At 40.3% G+C, this 22,865-nt stretch overlaps 1 protein-coding gene across 8 annotated transcripts in view; it reads left to right on the top strand.

The window, feature by feature from the left end:
• ryr1b (ryanodine receptor 1b (skeletal)) overlaps positions 1-22,865 on the top strand; it is a 109,575-nt gene that overhangs the window by 67,546 nt on the left and 19,164 nt on the right. For 2 of the 8 annotated variants that reach the window (XM_037774231.1, XM_037774229.1), the window contains 26 exons: positions 678-738; positions 866-992; positions 1,079-1,187; positions 1,283-1,364; positions 2,707-2,837; positions 2,980-3,300; positions 3,489-3,729; positions 3,960-4,047; positions 4,149-4,241; positions 4,645-4,659; positions 6,259-6,429; positions 6,655-6,714; positions 7,291-7,425; positions 7,558-7,670; positions 7,784-7,880; positions 7,992-8,098; positions 8,190-8,241; positions 9,472-9,552; positions 13,030-13,129; positions 14,794-14,873; positions 15,920-15,996; positions 16,148-16,221; positions 16,698-16,715; positions 20,641-20,721; positions 22,065-22,153; positions 22,545-22,673. In XM_037774231.1, coding sequence (XP_037630159.1) covers positions 678-738; positions 866-992; positions 1,079-1,187; positions 1,283-1,364; positions 2,707-2,837; positions 2,980-3,300; positions 3,489-3,729; positions 3,960-4,047; positions 4,149-4,241; positions 4,645-4,659; positions 6,259-6,429; positions 6,655-6,714; positions 7,291-7,425; positions 7,558-7,670; positions 7,784-7,880; positions 7,992-8,098; positions 8,190-8,241; positions 9,472-9,552; positions 13,030-13,129; positions 14,794-14,873; positions 15,920-15,996; positions 16,148-16,221; positions 16,698-16,715; positions 20,641-20,721; positions 22,065-22,153; positions 22,545-22,673 — 2,732 coding nt within the window. The remainder of the gene's footprint in view (positions 1-677; positions 739-865; positions 993-1,078; positions 1,188-1,282; positions 1,365-2,706; positions 2,838-2,979; positions 3,301-3,488; positions 3,730-3,959; positions 4,048-4,148; positions 4,242-4,644; positions 4,660-6,258; positions 6,430-6,654; positions 6,715-7,290; positions 7,426-7,557; positions 7,671-7,783; positions 7,881-7,991; positions 8,099-8,189; positions 8,242-9,471; positions 9,553-13,029; positions 13,130-14,793; positions 14,874-15,919; positions 15,997-16,147; positions 16,222-16,697; positions 16,716-20,640; positions 20,722-22,064; positions 22,154-22,544; positions 22,674-22,865) is intronic. The other 6 variants (XM_037774234.1, XM_037774233.1, XM_037774236.1 and 3 more) reach the window with 6 other exon arrangements.

Below are 22,865 nucleotides of genomic sequence, written 5' to 3' on the forward strand. Positions count from 1 at the left end.
ACTCGCACTGGTCTGGTCTTTATCTTGACTCAATCTCAACCCCTGAAAGTCTTGGTCTTAGTCTTGAAACACTCTGGTCTTTTAGTCATGACTTGGTCTCGGTTTAGGCGGTCTTGACTACAACACTGGTGGTTTCTGCTTTTAAAGCCTAGACTCAGAGTGGCATTCATAACAGAATGATTTGGGCATGAATGTCTGTCATGGTGTCAAAGTAGGATGGCATCGTACTGCAGCTCTGAAGTGTTCTCAGCCTGGCTTTATCCTCATTCTCCTTCTTCACCACCATATGTCTCTAATAGTTGGTCACTTTTATGTAACCAGCGGTCACTAGACACTGGCAAGTACATCATAGTCAAGTGCAGTTTTTAACAGAATATGCACAGTATAGCAATATATGGTTAAACTGTTCCATAATTGTGTGTTGAAGATGTCTCTGTTATGTAACATACAGTATTTGTGATGAGTAAAAATGAATGGTTTTTAAAATTTTCAGTTTGGTCGATTTTTTTTAACACTCTCTACTGTAACTGTATGTCCTGTTTTCTGTTTTTAATGGAGTGCTTTTAAGATTAACTCGTCTATTATGAATAAATCTGTCCTTTACAACAAGCTCTTGTAGAAAGTGGATTCGATAGTATGACAGCTCTGACAACACATCTTTGCTGTGCTGTTTTCAGGAACGGATGCAGGTGCAGTGGTAAACTGTCTGCACATCCTGTCACGATCACTGGATGCCAGGTAACTCAGAGTATATTCATGTCACATCCCCAGCAAAATCCCAGGCAGAAATAAAGTAGAAACAAACTATCTGCGATGGTATATGTATGTCTTCTTTGACTTTTCTTTCGTGGCCTTCTTTTTAAAGGACTGTTATGAAATCCGGCCCTGAGATTGTCAAGGCTGTCCTGCGCCAGTTCTTTGAGAGTGCTGCAGATGACATTGAGAAGATGGTTGAGAATCTGAAACTGGGCAAAGTGTCCAGTCGAAACCAGGTCAGAGATGCTGCCATACTGCGTTGTTTTTACATGTTAACCTTCCTCGTGAGCTGATATCTGTATGTGTGTCTGTGTTCCTGTAGGTTAAGGGTGTGTCCCAGAACATCAACTACACCACCAACGCCCTGCTGCCAGTCCTCACCTCACTGTTCGACCATATCGCCCAGTTCCAGTTCGGAGATGACGTCATGTGTGAGTGAAGCGCTTCTCTCCGTTGAGCCCTTCATGTTCTCTTGACTCAGTGACACAAAAATATTCCAATGCCTCTCTCCTCTCTCCACCCTCAGTGGACGACTTGCAGATATCCTGCTATCGTTTAATGTGCAGTATCTACTCTCTGGGCACAGTGAAGACTCCACATGTAGAAAAGTGAGTACAGACCTCAGGATCTATTTCAAAAAGTTGCATTTATATGGGATTTGATTGTCAAGTTAATTTCAGAAAACTTTTAATACAAAAAAAAGATTGTCTTGATGTAAGTAATCAACTGGGGAAGTTTCATGGCGATCTATATTAGTTAAAAATCTTTACCCTATTCACTTGTAGTGTCATACAAAATGTATGGAATTTTTACAATACATATCTTTTAAGGCCGTTTTCTCATAAATCTCCACTTGAGTAGCAAGTTCATGCACCAAACTTTCCATTTTCATTCCTATCTATATTCTGAAGGTTTTATACAGAAGGGTTTGTTCATATATCATTCATAATCTGATTTATCCATCCATTATCTCTAACCGCTTATCCCCTCCGGGGTCGCGGGGCTGCTGGAGCCGATCCCAGCTGACATTGGGCGAAGGCGGGGTACACCCTGGACATGTCGCCAGACTATCACAGGGCTGACACATAGAGACAGACAACCATTGACACTCACATTCACACCTATGGGACATTTAGAGTCACCAATTAACCTGTATGTCTTTAGACTGTGGGAGGGAACCAGAGAACCCGGAGAAAACCCACGCTAACACGGGGAGATGTAAACTCCACACAGCACGCAGCCCCGACCTGATTTATATTTATTTTATTTATGTATTTGACAGGGACAGTGCACTGCTTCTTAGCTGTACCAGAGTTACCTTTGAACTAATCTGTAAGCTTAGATCCATGTAGTCCCTGTCCCCTGCAGACATAGTCCATGGGCAGGAAACAGAGAATAACATCTCTGTTAAGAAAATTATCCTTTTATTCCTAAAAAACATGGAGAAAATAGATTTTTCTATGGCCGTTGACAGTATTTTTCTGATTTAGTGTTTTTGGAGATATCCAAAACTCCCTCTGTAAAAACCTTTGACTCTTAATATATCAACAAAATGAAACAAGACTTTTGAACCTGGCTTTATCCAATGTTCACTTTTCTGTTCTGGAAATATATGCAAATTAGCACATGTTTAATAAGATAATGCCTCATTTGCATATTTAAACATAACATTTCAAAATTGTAATACAGAAAAAATAATTGCCTTAATGTAAGTAATCAACTGGGGAAGTTTCATGATGGTATCTATTAGTTCATTTTTTTTTACCCTACTCACCTGTAGTGTCTCCCCTTAAATAGCCCCAAATCAGAAGTTTGTACAACATACAACATTCTCTATTCTTAGACCCTTGAATCACAGCAAAAACTGCATAAAGAGCCTTTCATAGGAAAATCATGTTTTATGTAATGCTTTCAAAGATGAAGATTTAGTGGTATTTTTCTTGTGTGCAGACAGCGACCAGCTCTTGGCGAGTGTTTGGCCCACCTAGCAGCAGCTATGCCCGTGGCCTTCCTTGAGCCATCGCTGAATGAGTTCAACATGTTTTCTGTTTACACCACCAAGACCCCCAGAGAGAGAACCAGTGAGTTTTAGCATTTTGCCTTGTTTTCCTCCCTAGCACATTACCCTCACATTATATTTAAATCAAATTATTAGAATTAGTTAATAATAATCACTTGGTTGCTTACCTTTTTGTTTCATCTGTCTACTCTCTCGCTCTTCAGTTCTGGGTCTTCCCAGCCAAGTGGAGGAGCTGTGCCCTGACATCCCAGAGCTGGAGATCCTGATGAAGGAGATTCATGACCTGGCTGAGTCTGGGGCTCGCTACACAGAAATGCCCCATGTGATTGAGATCACTCTACCCATGTTGTGTAACTACCTCCCACGCTGGTGGGAGAGGGGCCCAGAGAATTTCCCCGAGATGGAGGACCAGCTCTGCACCTCTATCACCTCCGAGCAGCTCAACCAGCTGCTGGGTAGCATCATGAAGATTGTGGTTAACAACCTGGGTATAGACGAGGCCTCCTGGATGAAGAGATTGGCAGGTCAGTCAGCAGAAGTTTCACAGTAAGCCAGAAGGCTTTCAGGTCATGTGAGACTCCATACTGGACCTCTCTGATAGTACCACCCATGGTTGTTGCTTTTCAGGCAACTTCAAATCCTTTATTGCGTTGATTTGTGAATCATAAATGTTGCAATGTTGGTTTACTCTTACCATGTACCCCTTGTCCAGTGTTCTCCCAGCCCATTGTCAGCAGGGCTAAACCAGAGATGCTTAAATCCCACTTCATACCCACCATGGAAAAGCTGAAGAAGCGCTCAGGGAAGGTGGTGGCCGAGGAGGATCAGCTGCGCATGGAGGGCAAGATGGAGGTGGACAGTGAAAACGGGACCATCCGAGATGAGTTCGCTGTGCTGTGTCGGGACCTGTATGCTCTCTACCCCTTGCTCATCCGCTACGTGGACAATAACAGGTAAAATGTCATCCGTATACAATGTTATTAAATGCTTTTGGGTATATTTACAAAAACCATGAATGTGATCAGATTATTTCTGACAAAAGAAAGTAAAATATTGTCAGCAAAATAAACCGAGATGGATCAGTTCTAATAAAATAAGGTATGACCCTTTCCCAACTCTTTGCTAGGATTTACAGACTTTGATTCAAGTGCCTGAGTTAATCCATTGCTGTCTTTCTCTGTAGGGCAAGGTGGTTGACCTGTCCAGACCCAGATGCAGAAGAACTCTTCAGGATGGTGGGAGAGGTCTTCATTTTCTGGTCCAAATCCCACGTCAGTCTTTTTTTTTTTTTTATTAGAATATTCCTATTTTGATGTTTGTGTTGTTCCTTTGCCATCTACCATCTAACTCCTATTTGTGTTATTCATTGCAGAACTTTAAGAGGGAGGAGCAGAACTTTGTGGTGATGAATGAGATCAACAACATGTCCTTCCTGACCGCTGACAGTAAGAGCAAGATGAGCAAGGTGAGAGTGGACAAGCAGACAAATGGCCAAGAAAAACATTTGACCTAATTGGATATTTTATTCACTTACTCCTGAGCTGTAACACATTACGAAACTAAACTCTAATAATTCATATTTCACTAATGCCACCCATTCCAAGCGGGCAAGATTTCAAATGAAACCCCTCTTGATCTATTCTCAGCTGTTACTTCCTTTCTTTCATTTAAGTTGATATGGAAAGAAACATCAGGTAAATAATAATCATTTTCTAGAAATGTTTGAGCAATAGACTATTACAGAACTAATACCATCCATTGCCAGGACAATGTAAGTGGCGGTACATGGTGTTTAGGCCGTAGTAGGAGTGTCGCTAACTGTGTTTTCTCCTTATATCCTGTGTCGGGGTTGGACGCTGGGCCACTAGGCCGGAGATGGAGAGGTTAGACTGTGTTTGTGCACGAGCGCTGTGCTGATCGCATGGCACCCTGAGTTTTGGGAGGCATTTCATCAAGCTCTCACACATACATACACACAAACAGGGTTTTAAAAACACAGTTACTATCAGGAAAGAACTCGCTGCAATATTTAGTAATAGCAATGTTACAATAATGCAATATCTATGGGTGATATGATACTGTATGATGTAAATATAGTTGAAACTGCCTATATTATGAATGTTTTCTGTGAGTGGGACATATTTGTTATTGTATTAAAGTAATATTGAGTGTGAATGTGTGAGTGTGTGTAAGCGAACTGCGTCTATGTTTGTGTATATGTGTGAGGAGGGGGTCTGGAGCGGCTTGATGAAAGCTCTTTGCTGTAGATCGTAGTAGCCTGAGAGGTTTCATGGCGCTCGGTTGAGCAGTTGTGTATGTAATTTGGATTGTGCACTCCTGCAGCCGAGCACCATCGCCTCTATTTTTCTTTGATTAATTAATCCAACAGTTTGACTTTAGATCGTCCCTGTTGGATACAGTTGTGGGAGCCCATGCTACTGTGCCATCTGTGATGTCCAGATGTTGTTATTGACGCTTGGATTTCTTTCAGCTTTTGTGGTAAAGATTCCTGCGCTGTTGGGACTCTTCTCTTTCAAATATTATCATCGGCTTTCTCTTCACTTCCTGTTCATACCAAAAAAAAAACATCCCACGTGTCACCATTAGATTTGCTTGGTCCATCAGCAGCACATGCCGGGGAAAACTGAAGCTAGCTCGACATCACCAGTCATCTTATTTTACTAACTGGACTCCATGTCTAATTCATTGACACCATATAATTGTTAAATCATTGAATAGCTAATCACTGTTTGATGCTTTTTTTCGTGGTTTCTATAAGATAAATACGAAAACCTCCTCTCCTTAGCTATCAGGTGGGCATTACTGTGGTAAGCTTCTGTTGGCTGATCATCACAACGGCTCTCTCTGCCCAAAAAGCAGTTTTTACCCCCACACACACACACACACACACACACACTGCGCTGAGGGCAGAGATGTTGCTGTGAGGCCAGACAACAGTCAGTAATGAGCATTGGCAGCCTCAGGACAGGAGCGTGTGAGAAGAGCTCCAGGGCGATGGAGCTGACCCCATAGAGTTGTGCTGCTCTGTGTGCTGTCCAGTGGACAGGATGTGCCCTGTCTGGCCATTGCACTACTAACAGTGAGGCTTTACTGTGTGTAACGACCTTAACTGAAGCAGCAGCAAAGCACCTTAAATCCCACGAGAAGTTGGGTGTTTACAAGAAAATGTAGTTGTTAATCTGTCTGATTTCAGCTGATGAATAATTATTTTCACTTAGTTGATGATTCACTTTATCAGCATGTTGTGATATTGCGTAAAATGTTACTCTGCAGTGGGTCGTTGCTATCTCATTGTATCGATTTCCTGTTATATTTTATGTTTAAATGTAGTCTTACTTCATTGCATTTGCCTCTGATGTCCCAAAAATATTTTCTGAAAAGGAAATGTTTGACGTGTGAGGCGCAGGGGCTTGTGAATCAAACAGTGATGGATCGGTCTGAACCTTTCTTTCTTTCTTTAGTCTGGAGGCTCAGAGCAGGAGCGTACGAAGAAGAAGCGTCGAGGGGATCGCTACTCTGTGCAGACCTCTCTTATCGTAGCAGCGTTGAAGAAGATGCTTCCTATCGGCCTCAATATGTGCTCTCCTGCTGACCAGGAGCTCATCAATCTTGCCAAGATCAGATACTCACTGGTACTTTGATGTGTTTGAAGCCAACTCGCTGACTGTATTTTGTTCCAATGTGGAAAAACCGGCACACTTTTCCATTTATAGATTGATTTCTAAATCAAGTGCGTTAGATTTAAAGTGTGTGACTTTATACTTTCATATATATATATATATATATGTATATTATGATTGTCTTGAGTGAACAAATAATTATGAATGTCATCTGAATCTTGGTCTCTTCCCTTCCAGAGAGACACGGATGAAGAAGTGAGGGAGTTCTTGAACAACAATCTGCATCTGCAAGGCAAGGTGAGTAAACCTTTTAATTGTTTTACATTATTATCTATGGACTGGAGACGCATACATTGCAATACATAAGTGGCCACAATGTATAGACTATTATGTTAGCGCTATTTCACACAAGGACTTGCTGAGATCAATGAATCAGATCAATTAGCTGGTGACTAGTAGCTGTTCTTGTACAGTCTCGCCACTGTTTATATTAAACCCGGATGTGGGACTGAAAGAATGAAATCGCGGATACAAGCAGCCGAAATGAGCTTCCTTCGTAGGGTGGCTGGGCTCAGCTTTAGAGATAGGGTGAGGAGCTCAGACATCCAGAAGGAGCTTGGAGAAGAGACACTGCTCTTTCGTGTCGAAAGGCGCCAGCTGAGGTGGTTCGGGCATCTGATCGGGATGCCTCCAGGACGCCTCCCTTTAGAGGGGTCTCCCAAGAAGAGCTGGAAAACGTTGCTGGGGAGAGAGATGTCTGGAATTCCCTGCTAAGCCTGCTGCCCCCACGACCTGGCCCCGGATAAGTGATAGAAAATGGACGGATGGAAATTCCTTTGTAAATACATATTCATATTTGACCTTTGGTTTCAGGTGGAGGACCCAGCTATGCGCTGGCAGATGTCTCTTTATAAGGAAATGGCCGGAAAGGCTGAAGATGCCGAGGACCCTGAGAAGGTGGTAAAAAGGGTACAAGAGGTGTCTGCTGTCCTTTACCACATTGAGGTGGTGAGTAAAGACACAAGCTCAAGTGCTCTGCAAGCAAACACATGACTGTATACAAGGTATAGGTTGTGCAAAAAAAAAATGAGGACACACAGGAAGGATTTGTTCAGTAGACATTTTTTTTTCTTGTTATAGACAGAGCATCCCTTCAAGTCAAAGAAAATGGTGTGGCACAAGCTGCTGTCCAAACAGCGTCGCAGGGCTGTGGTGGCCTGTTTCAGGATGACGCCCCTGTACAACGTCCCCGCGTAATGATTCCCTTCATACTCAATAAAAACATGAACCATAAAACTATCTGAAGGCTTTACCTGAGTCATTAAAACCCTCCTGAATTAAGTCTCAATGACCTCTCCTCTCACAGGCACAGGGCAACCAACATGTTCTTGGACGCCTACAAACGCAACTGGTTAGAGACTGAGGGTTACTCATTTGAAGACAATATGATTGACGACTTATCAGTAAGTCATCCTCCATTTAATTCTGAGACATACAATTGTCATTAATGGCATATTGTCCGTAGTGTATACTAAGATTTTTTTCTTATGATTCATGTTATCTCCAATAATTAGAAAGCCCTGGAGGAAGTGGAGGAAGAGGAGGAGGAGACCGAGACGAAGCCTGACCCCCTTCATCAGCTGATTCTTCATTTCAGCCGCACAGCTCTCACAGAAAAGACGTAAGAGCATCTCGCTTCTTCTGTGACTCACCTCTGTGACCTGTTCCTCAGTGAGGCTTGTTGATTCCCGTCATGTGTTTTCTCATTACAGTAAACTCGACGTTGACCATCTCTATATGTCTTATGCTGATATTATGGCAAAGGTAAGACAGTCAGTGAGCAGGATCTTAAACTTTGGGCTACGAGCACAATGTCTTGAGATGTAAATTGTGTGCTTTACGCACAATAAATGATAGAAATACTGAATTACACATGACTGGAAATAGACATTGAAATTGCACAGCAGAAAGTATGATGTTAAAACTATTTGGGTTGATTGAACAAAACTTTGCCCAAAACTTTCAAAACTTGTTTAATATAACAAACATTAACCCTGAACATACCTGATATTGATTTACTTGCCTTAAAGGGATAGTTTGGGTGTTTTGAAGTAGGTTTGTATGAGGCACTTATCCATAGTCAGTGTATTACCTCCAGTAGATGACAGTCGGCACGCCCCCAGTTTGGACCAGCAGACAGGAGTTACTATCAGTTAATATCAGTTTAAGTGTACGCTATATTTAGAATATTTTCGACGGTTTACCTTGCTGTGAGACAGAAATTTTCCGACAGGGAACTGAAGCTGCTGTATCCATTTAAGCTCTCAGCAAAGCCACCAGACTCCATTGGAAAAAAACTGTATTTTTACCTCGCAGAACAGAAGGGTTGCTGGTCTACCACCGCCTCGATTGGTTAGTTTGTTTGTTATTGTCTGACTTTGGTGAATCCAAACTAACCGAAGTCACACAATAACACGATCTAACCGATTGAGGCAGCGGTAGTCTCCCGTGTTCTGCAAGGTCAAATTACAGTTACTTTAATGGAGTCTGGTAGCTTTGGCGAGAGCCATAATGGCTTCAGTTCACATGTTAGAAACAGACTGTCTCAAAATGAAAATATTCTATATATAGCGTACACTTAAACTGATAGTGATTGTTTTAGGTGGGCCTTTCTTTTAGGTGGCTAAAAACGTTTTGCTGCTGCCCCCCCTCCACAGAAGTACATTGCATGGCTCCTGTGCTGTAACCAACTGTCTTTCTCCAAGCTAGGGATGTGTCGACAGTCATCTACTGTACTATAGGTAATACACGGACTATGGACCTCATGCAACCAAGACATCCGAAATCTCCCTTTAACCTTCAAGTCACATAAATATTTAACCTTGCATGAGACATATAACAATGAAACATGAAAATAGCAATTGCAAATCGAGTTGTTGTTACATCCACCAGAAAAATCTGGTAAACAATTGTGAATTTGTGATTTCACAAAACGTTATCTGGAGTAATATTACTAAATCTGATGTGATCTGACCTGCTGTTATCTCCCTCCAGAGCTGTCACATTGGTGAGGACGACGAAGGGGGAGATCAGGAGGGGGAGGAGCCATCCTTTGAGGTGCGACAGACAGAGATGGTATGGGGGGACCAAGGGAGGGGAGACAGGGGAGTCAGCGGAGAAGCAACTCCCCAGGCAGTGACACCAAGACATCACACTCGGCACAGCCCCCCACCACAACTCTTTTTTTTCTCTTCCTGTCTTTTTCTCTTGTTCACTCACACCACTTGTCGATTTCCTGCTATGGTGGACTGACCTGTGCATGCCTTTGCTGGACTCATGCCCATCAGTCGGATCAATGTTGCGGACTCAATTTGTTTTATTTTTTCTAAATTGCATGACTTGAGTGCAGAGAGACGGTGCAGCTAAAGACAACAAAATGAAACCCAGGTCAAAACAAACCACTGAGTCTTTGCTAGGTGTTTAAAATGCTTCTGGATTTTTAGGGGGTTGATTGAGTTAGTCTACTGCAAATTACCGCATCCCAGGATGGTTTAGCATATCTACTTATCTAAATACATTCAGCAGCAGTTAAATGAATTTTCATGCCACATGCTTGTGCAAAAGAGAGTGCAATACTGAGCTTAAAACCTATAAGTAATACAAAGATTACAGACGTACAGTATTATTACATTAATAATCCAAAAATGTTGGAATTTAGAAGGCCTCCTGGAAATCTGAAAAATCTAACTTGAATTTTGTTGGGTTTTTTTTGGGGTAGAAGTTTTCCAAAATATAAGACACCCTCATTTCTGTTGTAAACAGATCTACTACGATTCAAACAGGCATTTTTTTTTAGCAGCTATCAATTTGCCTGCACAAAACCTTTGTGCAACTGCACATTTAATACGGACAAATGTGCTCAGCAGCACCTAAAAAAACAAATCTTTAGTAAATCAACCCCCTTACTCTGACTGATAATTTGAATCAGTATCTCAATGATTTGTTTGGCCTCAAAATCCAGGGTTGGACACTGTAATGTTGTAGGTATAGAGATCTATTGCTTTTCCTGGAGGGCAGCATTACACCCATTGCACAGCAAATTCCTTAATGTACTTTAAGAACCCCTTCATTGTTGATCCTCATTCGGGGTAATTTGTGCTCAGAAATGTGATGTTGTCATCCAAGACAAGCAGCTATTTTTTAGAAACTATGATAAAAGTTAAATTAAGTCAAGCCATGCAGCAGGTTTCTTAACGATAGAACCAGCTCTCTTGTGCTGATTTTGTGTGTCTGTGGTCAGTCTCTCCCAGGCTTGCACCACCCTTTCCCGACTCACACCCTCCTGTACTCACCTGCTAATTGGCCTGTGTTCAACTACGTGGAATCGCCCGATAACTCGAAATCTAACAACTGACAAGTATCTGATTTTGTTTGTCTTTACTTTGAATCGGACAACGTTAACAAGTCTCCCTCTCTTTGCTCACCAAGGACTACAGCATAAGCCTGCACAGTCAGCCGTACATACACTGTCCCAAACCCAAGCACACACACTCATACAATCACATACTGACACACATCCAGAGTCAATTTCTCCTTACACACACCCATTACACATACGCTCTCTTTTCACTCATCACCCAGACACGTAATTTGCTTGAAAGATGAGCAGAAGCTCTGTAAGTACAGAAAAGTTGCTCCACACTTTTTTTTAAAAACACAGTCAGGCTTACGAGGGAGGGGGGGCGGAGGGCGGAGCGAGGGGTAGCTTCAGTTCTGGGTGCCTTGGGTGGGGTTTTATGCATGGTGTGCAGTGGGGTGGGTGAAAACTAACCTCTTTTATCAAGAGGATGGTTGTTCATAGCAGCCATACTGTATCGTTTGTAACAAAGTGAGTAATGTATTATAAAAGGACAGTGAAGGACAGTACAGTGAGCATAGCAGTGAAGTAGAGTGCTGTATTATGTGGCAGCAAAGAAGTGTAATATAGTATGACACTGAACAGTGTAATATTGTACAGTTTTCAATTTTCAACCAGGCCTCCATAAGATGTACATTATATTAACAAACAGTAAACAATATATGTAAACACATTAAATAATATGATTTTATTTAGTTCAAATAGTTGTTTTTCCAAAAACATTCATTCTTTTCTTGCAATTAGATATCTATGACAGCGTATTAGGGCCATTGTAGGAAAAGAGGAGTGACATTTACGACTTTACTCTCAGACTGTACTCGCAGAAATTGAGATATTCCCTGAGATTAAAGTCACAAATTTAGCCGGTGTCTGAATTTTTCGTTGTGCCTGAAGTAGTGTTGTTATGGTAAGGATGGCCTCTGAGTGAGGTGAAAGCCTTGAAAGATACATGTAAGTGTTTTCTTTCATGTTCTTTCTGTATTATTTTATGAACATAAATATATATCAATATAATATATTTTCACACTCGGCGGCTCACATTTAACGGTGGCTATGTGATGAGGTTGATCTAACCTTGCAAAGGGAAGAACAACACTATTTTTCCGAGTTTCTTTCTCATAAATTTGAGTATTTTTCTCGGAATACAACCCCCTCCCCCGGCTCCGTGATTGTTTTTTTTTTTTAACCTTCAATGGCCCTAATACGCCGTCGTAGATATCAAATCAAATTCTTTGATTCATTAAATTGAAAAATATTGAAAAATTGGCCAGCCCTGCAAGTGCAAATTTAGGACATTAACTATCAATATCCAAAACTTGTTATTTTGCATTATTTTAAACTAGGTTTAAACTAGACACTTTTTGATAGTCAATTTAAGTTAATGCCTTTGCCTTAATTTCAGCTCAGGTTTACAGACTTGCAGGTAGTGTCCTAGACACATGATGCTGCTGCAGGTAGCATAACCGTAGGGCTCTGAGATAGAACAACAGGGAGTTGGACTTATGGATTGCAGGATATGCATGCTGTGTTACTCAGACGACTGCTGTTGCTTCCTCGTACGACTGTGTGAAATGTGTGGTATGCCTTGGGAAGAAAATGTTTGCTGCCATCGAACGTTTGCTTCCTCTGGAAGATGTCAAAAGCTGGAATAACTGTCTCCATCACTAACACACATTGTGTTCCATTGGAAGAGTGTGTGTGTGTGTGTATCTCTATCTCTGTGAGAATTAATGTGATTTTAGTATTTTAGATTTAGCTTTTCTATGAATAAAGGGCCAGTGCTGCAGCCAGCTCCTGAGCCAAAATGTTTCCATCACCAAGACAGTGGAGGTACCATTAATTCTGGCGACCTCACTACGAGGACAGGCCTGATGAGATACAGTAGTTATTTTTGACAAAAATAACTTCACATATTTGACTACTACTGCTGCAGAGCTGCTTGTTATTGTTTCTAGTTTGTAATGAACATAAATTAGATTAACATTGTTTTAATAATTAAAACTGGGTAGTTTAAATCTTGTATGTCTCCTATGTCTTTAGAAAACGTCTTTGTGCGCAGTCAGTGGATGGTCATAATTAGGACAGAATTAGGAGGATGTGTGTGTGTTTGTGTGCGAGTGAGTGAGTGAGTGCGGGGGGCAGTGCAGTCCCGGTTGGCAGGGTTACAGCTGTGTCCCCTCTTCTCTGCTTCACAGGACAAGGAGATGGAGAAACAGAGGCTTCTGTACCAGCAGTCCCGTCTACACAACCGTGGGGCTGCAGAGATGGTGCTGCAGATGATCAGCGCCTGTAAAGGTAGCTGCTGTACTCACTCACACACTCTCACACACACACATGGTCGTCACTTGTGTGGACATTGTATTAAATATTTTTTCTGTAGGCTATCCGGTAACACTTTATAATAACTATTACTTATAAATGGTAGTTAATTAATCTTAGATAATAGTTGACAAACAACACAATGATGATTAGTAATGTTTACTAATTATTAGTAATGCTATAATTTGTTATTTTAACAGTTTTTCTTGCACACATTATAACATTTGATATACTATATAAATAAGTATGTGTTAATGATTAAGATATTATTGTGAACCTTAAAGAAACTGTTTGTAAAAGATCTATAAACATTATATAGATAGATATTTGTAACACTTCGTTAATAGTTAATAATTGTTTTTTTAAAAGGTCAATAAACATTGTTTGGATGGCTATTATATAGTTGCAACTGATGATTATAATACCTTGTTAAATGGTTAATAAATAGTTTTTAAACATTATTTAGATAGATAGCTAATACTTTGTCAACGGTTAATAATTGGTGTCTGGTTCGTCTATCTACGTAATGTTTATAGATGTTTGACAAACAATTTCTTGAAGATTTACAAATCATTTGGTCATTATTAAGAAATACTTAATATAGTATATACAATTTTATAATGTGTGCAACAAAAAACTGTTAATAGTTTACTAATGTAATCAGAATATAATTGTTATCGTCACATGTCAGCTGTGATACAATATAGAATTTACAAACTAATTCTTTCATATTACACAAACTAATGATAAAATAACGTAAATTCTAGCATCACTAATAATTAGTTAACAATATTAATTATCATTTAATTGTTTGTTAACAGTACAATTACTATTAACTAAGTTTAATAAACTACCAATTCGCCATTTATAAATGCTGTTTTTTATAAAGTGTATCTTAGCCGCATGAATGATAAATTACCCATCTGAGGTGATCTGTAACAAATAGGTCATTTTTTTGCTGTGTAGCTCTTCAGTTCCTCTCAGCCCAGTCAATTGAATGCTAGGACAGAGATGTGATATACAGTACATTGCTTTCCTACATTTAGTCCAAATCAGATAAGTGCTATTTGAGAAACTAATCAACAAAACACATTGTCTCACACACCACCAGTGGTGGAATGTAACTAAGTACATTTACTGAAGTACTGAACTTAAATACAATTTTGAGATATTTGTACTTTACTTGACTATTTACATTTTATGCACTTTATACTTCTACTCCACTATATCTCAGAGGGAAATATTGTAGTTTTTACTGCACCACATTTATGTGAAAGCTTTAGTTACTTTCAGATTCACATTTTTAATACAAAATATAATCAACAAATAGATTCTGATATACAGTAAAGTAGTTCAAATTAGCTCCACCTTTACCAGTTTCATCAGTAAAGTGACATTAACGCGTCAATAATCAAATCATATACATCACTCTGAAATGGGCCATTCTGCATAATGAGCACTTTTACTTTTGGTATTTTGATGTTAATACTTTTGTACTTCTACTGAAGTAATTTTTTGAATGCAGAACATTACTTGTAACAGAGCATTTGTAGACGGTTGTGTTGGTACTTTTTACTTTAGTAAATGATCTGAGTACTCTTTCCACCTCTGCACACCACTGATGTATCGTCTTATTTCAGGTGAACCTGGAGTCATGGTTTCTTCCACTCTCAAACTGGGAATCTCCATCCTCAATGGAGGCAACTGTGAAGTACAGCAGGTAAATAAACCCTATGAGCAGGGCAGGAATTTCACCGGCTCTATCTGGCTCCATGCCCTTCTGAAAAACCCATATGCCCATCAAGGCCACAGTGGCCTTGATGCCCTGCCCGTACTGCCACTAGCTGATTTCACCATTTCTCCACTGCCACTGTCCTGTCAATACGGTTTTTAGACATCAGTGTCTTTTGTAGAGATTCTGAATTATTATTGGGCAACATCAAGTGAAACGCCGCGCACATAACCGGTAGTGGGTTCGATTTTGAGCCTGGTATGAACCACTGGAAAACTGGGGATGCACCAAAAACTGTCTCCTTCTCCTTCCCTGCGAGCGTTCTACTCCTGCTAACTGGAACTGTGTGTGAAATATTAGATATAAAAATAATTATGAGGATGAATGTATTATTAAGAACTAAAACAGCCACGAATCTTTGATCCATGTTGTTCATAACTGGACTTTCAATGGTATTTACTTTGTCTGTAGGCTACAGCATAACAAAGTAGGAAATAACAATAAACAACTTACAAAAACGGGTCATTTTTAAATACCAATACATTATTTTGTGAAATAAACAGCTGTTTTATTTATTTATTTCACTGCTAGTTATACCATGTATTTAAAATAAAATCATCCTTAAGTTAAATTCATTCTTTCTGCGGACTTAACTTTGTTTTATTTGATGGCCTTGCTGCACTGGTATTTGGCCTTTTGTGGCCTCAAAAAATTTACACCAAATGCCAAGTGGCCTTGCCCCTAAAATGATGAAATTCCAGGGCTGCCTAGTGCGTACGAGTTTTACATACGTTTTAGACAATTATATCTTCGGCAAGAGTTTGATTGACAGATGGTTCATCCAATCACCTGCCAAGTATTTTTTCAAAGTGCCTTTTTCTGATGACAGCTTCTCAGATGGTTCTGTGTAAGCAAACCATCTGGTGTGTCAGGTGAGGCATAAAGTGCTCAACTAAATGTTCTATTTTTCAGTGTAACGACAATACTACTCAACATCTTAAACCTTTGTTTTCTGCCTTCCTGTCTGTGTGCAGAAAATGCTGGAGTATCTGAAGGATAAAAAGGATGTGGGATTCTTCCTTAGCTGTCAGGCTCTGATGCAGACCTGCAGGTCTGTAATGAATTTTCCTTTGTTAACCTGTCTTGTTTTTGATTGTTGAGGTTTGGAAGACGGTTCTACTCTAAACGTTGCTTTGAGAAGGGCTAAGTTTGAACAGTAGGGCTGCATATTGTTAAACTGACTGAATAATTTGTGTTAACAGCGTTTTGGACTTGAATGCTTTTGAGAGACAAAACAAGGCTGAGGGACTTGGGATGGTTTCAGAGGAAGGCACAAGTGAGTATTGACTACAGCTTCTTACCGTCACACACCATCTGAACACGCTGTTATACTGACTGCTACATTTACACACACACACACACACACACACACACACACACACACACACACACACTGCCCCATCCCTGTTGTATTGTTGTATTGTTGTATTGTTATATTCTGACATGTTTCTGGTTCCAGTGTGTAGTCTATTCCTGTGTGCATCTATGTGTGTCTGAGTGTGTCTGTTTGTGGACCCTGGTTGCAGGTATGTTTTTGTGTAAGTGTGTTTCGAGTGTTACAGCCACGACACTCTGTGTTTTAGTCCCAGCATCTTGACTGTATGAAACTGTCAGCCATGAGATCTCTGGACTCACTGCGTCTCTTTGTGTCTCTCTCTCCCCCACATCCTGTTCACTTTGCCCGGTTCAACCTTTTACCCCTCATGCTCATGTGTTTCCCACACGTCATTTTGCTGCTCTCACGGTTCTCAGATAAGAAGCTAGAACGCGGTAAATGATCTCATATTTACTTTCTTTCTTTCCCTCCTTTTCTGTCCTCTCCTCTCTGTCCCTTTTTAGCTCTTATTCACCCAACTAGTCTTTTCCTTGCAGTGACCTTAATATGCATTTCATTTCACACTCAAGGACCCAATGAAATCAAACTTTACAGTCACTTGTCGCAATGACACACTTGCTGCTGTTGCTGTACTTGTGTCTCTTCCGTTTTCCTCTTGAAGTGATGTAAGGTTTGATTTTCAACCTTGAGTGTTTTTATCACAGATCTACTGTAACTCTGACACGCTGTCTTGTGACTGATCATGGGGAAGGAAAGGCAGTAACCTCATTCTTCCTCTCCCACTCAGTTCTCTCAAGTAGACCATAGAGAGCTCCACTGACCCTGTGTCCTAGAAACTCTGAAATGAATTGCCGCAGCAGTAGGTACTCTCTAAGCCCTGTATCTCTCTCTTATTCACATCATTCAGATGTAGTTGGTTCGCCCAGAACTAACCCCCGCAGCGAGACCATCTGTGTCAAGCCACTGCATATAAATCCTCACTTTTCCGAAAATGTTTCCGTTGAATCCTGCTTTACCGCAACAGCGCCATTTAATTGTGGCCTTGTTGTTGGAAAAACTCAACAAGACAGTCTTCCAGGGTACATTGAAGTAAAAAGTGCAACACCTACATAGCTTCATGTGTCACAAAGAGTGGATCATAAAGGAAAAAATAACTGAATAGTCAATATAAGAGAGAAAAACTTGCTGAAAAGCTGAAATGCTACACAGAACAGAGCTTTCTAGTAACTTCCACATAGTGTATTCCAGTCAATTTGAATAACTTGTTTGTACACAATATTCTCTGCCTAATGCTTAAAGGTGCAATATGTAAGATCTGTCCAGAATTTTAGTTTAAAACATTCAAACATTATCAACAGACTGAAGAGGATACAGTGTTGACGTTATGTCAAAGATGTCTTATGTGTTGTGTTGCAGAGATATCTACTGAAATGAGCATGCTAACCAGCTAGCCCCATCCCGTCCTGTCTTGTAATACCACTTGTACTTCGAGAGGTGATAGTGAGTCTGCCCTCAGTCCAAGGCTTTTCAATCACATTGCAGGTTCCGGGTCCGTGTACGTTTTATAGGCAGAAATGAGAAAAAGACTCGTATTTTCGTTTCGTCCTCCCCGACACCAGGAAACTACTTCGCTAGGAGGAGGGCGGGCGACAGCTCAGGGACACGGGGCTTTAGTTTAGCGGTTAGCAGTAGCCACTAGCTTTCAGCCAGTGCAAACACGAGCGCCAGGAGTCTCTGGGGTTAGCGCTGGCTGAATTTGTGTTACTACAGCTCTGCTAAATGAAGATCCGTCTCCCGGAGCTGCCCCCCCCCCTCTCCTTACGGCGAAGTACAATACAAGGTTTTTTTCTCGTTTCTGCCACTTTGGATTTAATCCAATTTACAAACGTATGAAAACATACACGGAGCGTACAGCCCCTGGTTAGTGCCACAGTAAACACAATGATGGCTAACGTAAAATATAGGCCACCGCCGCCGCCACACTTGAAGATTAAAAGATAGCAATGTTAAGGCCCAGACACACCAACTCGACATCAAAGAATTAGCAGCGTTGAAGGCCGACTGTTGCGTGGCCTCGCTTCGTCTTTGTCTTAAGTGACAAGTTGCACTCGAACTAACCGCAAAGACTACAGCCGACAGCCAGTTACCACGTACGTTCTGCGCCTGCATGAGAGGAAATAATTCTCCACATCAGCAGGCAGCGGTAAAAAAGGGAAACGAGAAGACCGAAGACTGCGGATATACAAGCCGTCGTTATGATACGTACATGAAACGAAGCAGCGTTTGCCGACCGTTTTCACACCACTCTCACTCACCACTTAGCTTCATTCCAGACGGTCATGTCGTTGTGAAAATATCCGTGTATTGGAATGATCAGATGAGATGAAGATGATAAATGAGAAGAGCCTGCTGTGTGTGTCCTCTTGACTTTACTCGTTGGCTCGCTTTACTCACTTCCGTTTCTCTTTTTGTGCACTGATTCGTTTAAAGCTGAACCGCCGATCAGAGTGATTTCTCTCACCGACGGGCTCTAGGCACCGATTCTGACACGGGCAGACTAGAGCTGACACAGCGCAACAACTAGGCCGACAGGCGCTCACCGACGGCCCCAAACTGTCTGACCACCGACCGTCGGCTTGGTGTGTCGGGGCCTTTATATTGACCAGCTCTGAGTTTCAGCAGTCAAATTTTGCGTATTCTTGCCCTGCTGTTAGTTAATGTTTGGCTTATTTATTAATAGTATTATTAGAACCACCTTACCGACTGTAAATTTAAATTATATTGACCCAGTATAGAGGTGAAATACTGTTGTGCATTTTTAACAAAGGTAGTTTTTCAAGCAGCCAGTTTGTGATGGCATGCTAACAGAGAGCTGTACAATTAGTATTTTGTAATGGATGGGATTTAAATAAGTCAAAAGATACTCAAGTGAACCGCACCCACATAAAAAAACTACTCACGTCCTGTAAGAAGATTAGTTGTAATAATTTACTTCCAACTAACAGGAATTAACTCTTGCATTTTCCAACATTTGATTTATGGATTGGTGTGTATTAAGTGTTTTTTCCCCCAACATCCATCCTCTTACAAAGCTTACTGCAATTTGCAGAGTTCAGTAGATCTGTCCTGCATGACGGAGTGCCTTGAAGTTATCTGTGTATTCCTGTGTTCACTGTCAACATTTGTGAGTGTTTCCTCCGTTGTGTATATATATATGTGTTATTCGTTGGGTTCCTGTCTTCATTTATCTGTGTACTCCATGTCCTTTTCAATGTGATGTGACCAGTGTTTGACCTGCTGTCCATTTGAGTTTTGTTGAATAGATGTTTTCTGTACAAAAAGTATCTGGAGTGCTAGACAGAGGTAACGTCTGGGGGGAGGGAGCAGTTGGAAGCCTATACTAACATATTCTAAGTGGTGGTGAAGTGATGGTACTTACAATTTTACAGGCTTTGCAGTGCACATGTTTGTACAGTCACAGACACTTTTATACAAACGTGCATACATACAATACAAGTACACTAATATATGTCATCTCACACACACTAACACACACACACTCTGTGCTTCAGTTTGATCTACTGTTGTACATAAGATTTTTGCTTATCAATAGTATTTCACTACTGAATCTGGCACTGCACTGTAGCATTATGCAGTGTGTATGTATCAGTGTATGTATCAGTGAATGTGTAATATTAAGTTGGATTACCATAATCACCATTTCACCAGATTTTTGATTAACACAATTGATGCTTAATCTAATCTGAAAACTGTTTATTCTGCTTTAACAAGTCCTGTGGTTTCAGATTTAGCCTGATTTTAATTAATACTAGAAAAGACTCTAATTAATCTCTAATTCTCAGTGCACTTTTCTTTATTAAAATATTTTTTTAAATATTTTTTTATATTTAGAAATGGGACAAATCACTGCACTAATTTCAATAAAACGATTATTCTGTAAAAAGTTGATTTGTCTTTGGAACTGGTGAGATAATTTTGCCTGGGAGGCAGAATTATTTAGTATTTTGACTCAACAATAGATAACAATGAATTGTTAAGATGGAGACACTTACACCAGTGTATTGTTTTATTGTTTTATTTGTCAAAGCACTGTGCCCATATGTAATGTATGTACACGTAGTGATGCAAGGGCAAATTCAAATGTTGAATAGTGGGTTAATGTGTTGAGTTAAAAAAAGGTAAAATACACTGGTATTTACACCTAATACCTTGTGCTTATTTTTGTGTTTACTGCTGCGTATTCTAACAAAATAGAGTCCACATGTACTCGGTACTTGGGCTGTTGAAACTTTCTTTTCCAACAAGATTAACCTGCATTTCCTGTGTTCCTCTTCCCAGATGAGAAAGTGATGTCGGACGATGAATTTACGTGTGACATCTTCCGCTTCCTGCAGCTTCTTTGTGAGGGCCACAATAACGGTGAGTCTCTTTACCGAACTCCGGCCTGTTTTAACCCTTCGAACTCTGCAATAGAAATGGTCCGCCTGTGCCTACATTGGTATTTTTGCTTATTATGATGTCATTTCTTGGAGTATCTTCAAATGCTTCATATCCCTAAAATCTGTACAACCTATGCTAAAAGGTTATGTATGTCAATAAACCATAATGATTTATAAAAAGTATTGAAATTGTGTCATAAATAAAAAAAAATGTTTTTGTCAAATATGAATAATTAAACACAAAAAGACATATTTTTCCTAAACAATTTTGAATGTAGAAACATGAATAAGTTCTCAACACAACTAACATTATTTGAGCTATGTACATTACTTTGTTTTTGACAAATGCTCATTTTTATGAGTGAGGCATTGATAGTTTCATTAAGTTGTGTTCCGCACGTAACCTAATGACTTCACCAAAGGCGCACGTGACGCGTACGCAAAGACGCAAAAGACTGATGCCTTAAGCGTCATCCACACTGGGAGCGTCTCGGCTGCGTGTCAGCTCCGTCTCTTCTAGAGATTCGAGGTCTCGCCTATTTATGACGCGAGCCGCGTGTGCTTCACAGCAGCAATAGACTGTGAAGGGGATCTTTTGACTGTATATTGACATCATACCAGCAAGATTACTACAGTTTCAATGTCTCTTTCTGTAGAAAATGTTACTGAGATGAAAAAAAGTAAAGACTTAAATCAACACTTCCTGCTTTCATTTCAAAATAAAAGCCCTCAAGTGTTTTTTCTGTGGACAGAATTCCTTCATTTGTTAACACGAGGCTTTTATTCTGAAATATGTGCAGGAGAGTGTTGTAGAACATGCAGTGACTTGGAGAGCTCTATGAATGAATATAGTATGGGCTTTAATTGTGGATTATTACTATTATTTACAAATTACCACACGTTTCTTAACCTTTCTCTGTCTAAAATAAATATAAATTACATTTATAATTAAATGAAATGGCCATTATGAAAGGCAAACTTTATGTAGAAAGAAAGGGCTGACAGCAGCTGTTGAGCAGCAGAAACGTATCTGGTGTGAACACCCGACGCGCGAATCACGCACGCAGCCGCCACGCGACGCAGCCGCCACGCGACGCAGCCGCCACGCGACGCAACCGCCACGCGACGCAGCCACTACGCGACGCAGCCACCACGCGCTCCTGATGTTCCCAGTGTGGACAAAGCATTAGCTTTATGCTGCAAAAAGAATGAAAGCTATCGTTATTATGTTTTTCATTTGAGATTGATTTAATCAGTACTGTGAATGATGGTATTTCAGTTGTTACAAACTCCATTTAAAGTGCATCTTGTTTCCATTTTCAGATTTTCAGAACTACTTGAGAACTCAGACAGGCAGCACGACTACCATCAATATCATCATCTGCACTGTGGACTACCTGCTGCGACTACAGGTCAATCTCATAGACTGATAGTGGTTCTCTGATCTTGGTCCCATTAACTCCACACTGTGGACTCCTTTTGTGAAAACCCACTTTGTTTAGTTGATTGTTGTTGAAAGATTTTTGGATTGTTGTTCATTCAAATTTAGTCAACCAGCGTACACGTATTACGTTTATTTCAGAAAATATAGTCTTTTTGTTTATTATACCAAAGAGTGACTTCAGGTTAACATAAATTGAGTTGTATAAATGTACTCAGACTACATTTTTCTGTGATATCAGTATAAATATACCTTAATTTCATACACTAAAAAAACCCTTATAGTATAATTTCATATGGGCCAATTCGATAGTAAGATAGAATTCAACATGTTGTTTTCTTCCTCCTCCGTCCTGTATACAGGAGTCGATCAGTGACTTTTACTGGTACTACTCAGGAAAAGACATTATTGACCAGCCTGGTAAGAGGAATTTCTCCAAAGCAATGACTGTGGCCAAGCAGGTCTTCAACAGCTTGACTGAGTACATCCAGGTAAGAAAGTTCCTGAATGAATGATGGATGATTTAAATGTTGAATCACAATTCAAAACCTGATTTTAAGGGGACTCCAGGGGTAAAATTCTCGTTAGCGGTACAATGCAGTTTAATGGAAGCCAGTGAGGGCTCATGTGCTGGCCACTGGTCACATTTATAAATGGTAAATTGATAGTTAAAGGCAGGGTTG

This window comes from Sebastes umbrosus, chromosome 7, assembly GCF_015220745.1.
Source record: "Sebastes umbrosus isolate fSebUmb1 chromosome 7, fSebUmb1.pri, whole genome shotgun sequence".
NCBI lineage: Eukaryota > Metazoa > Chordata > Actinopteri > Perciformes > Sebastidae > Sebastes > Sebastes umbrosus.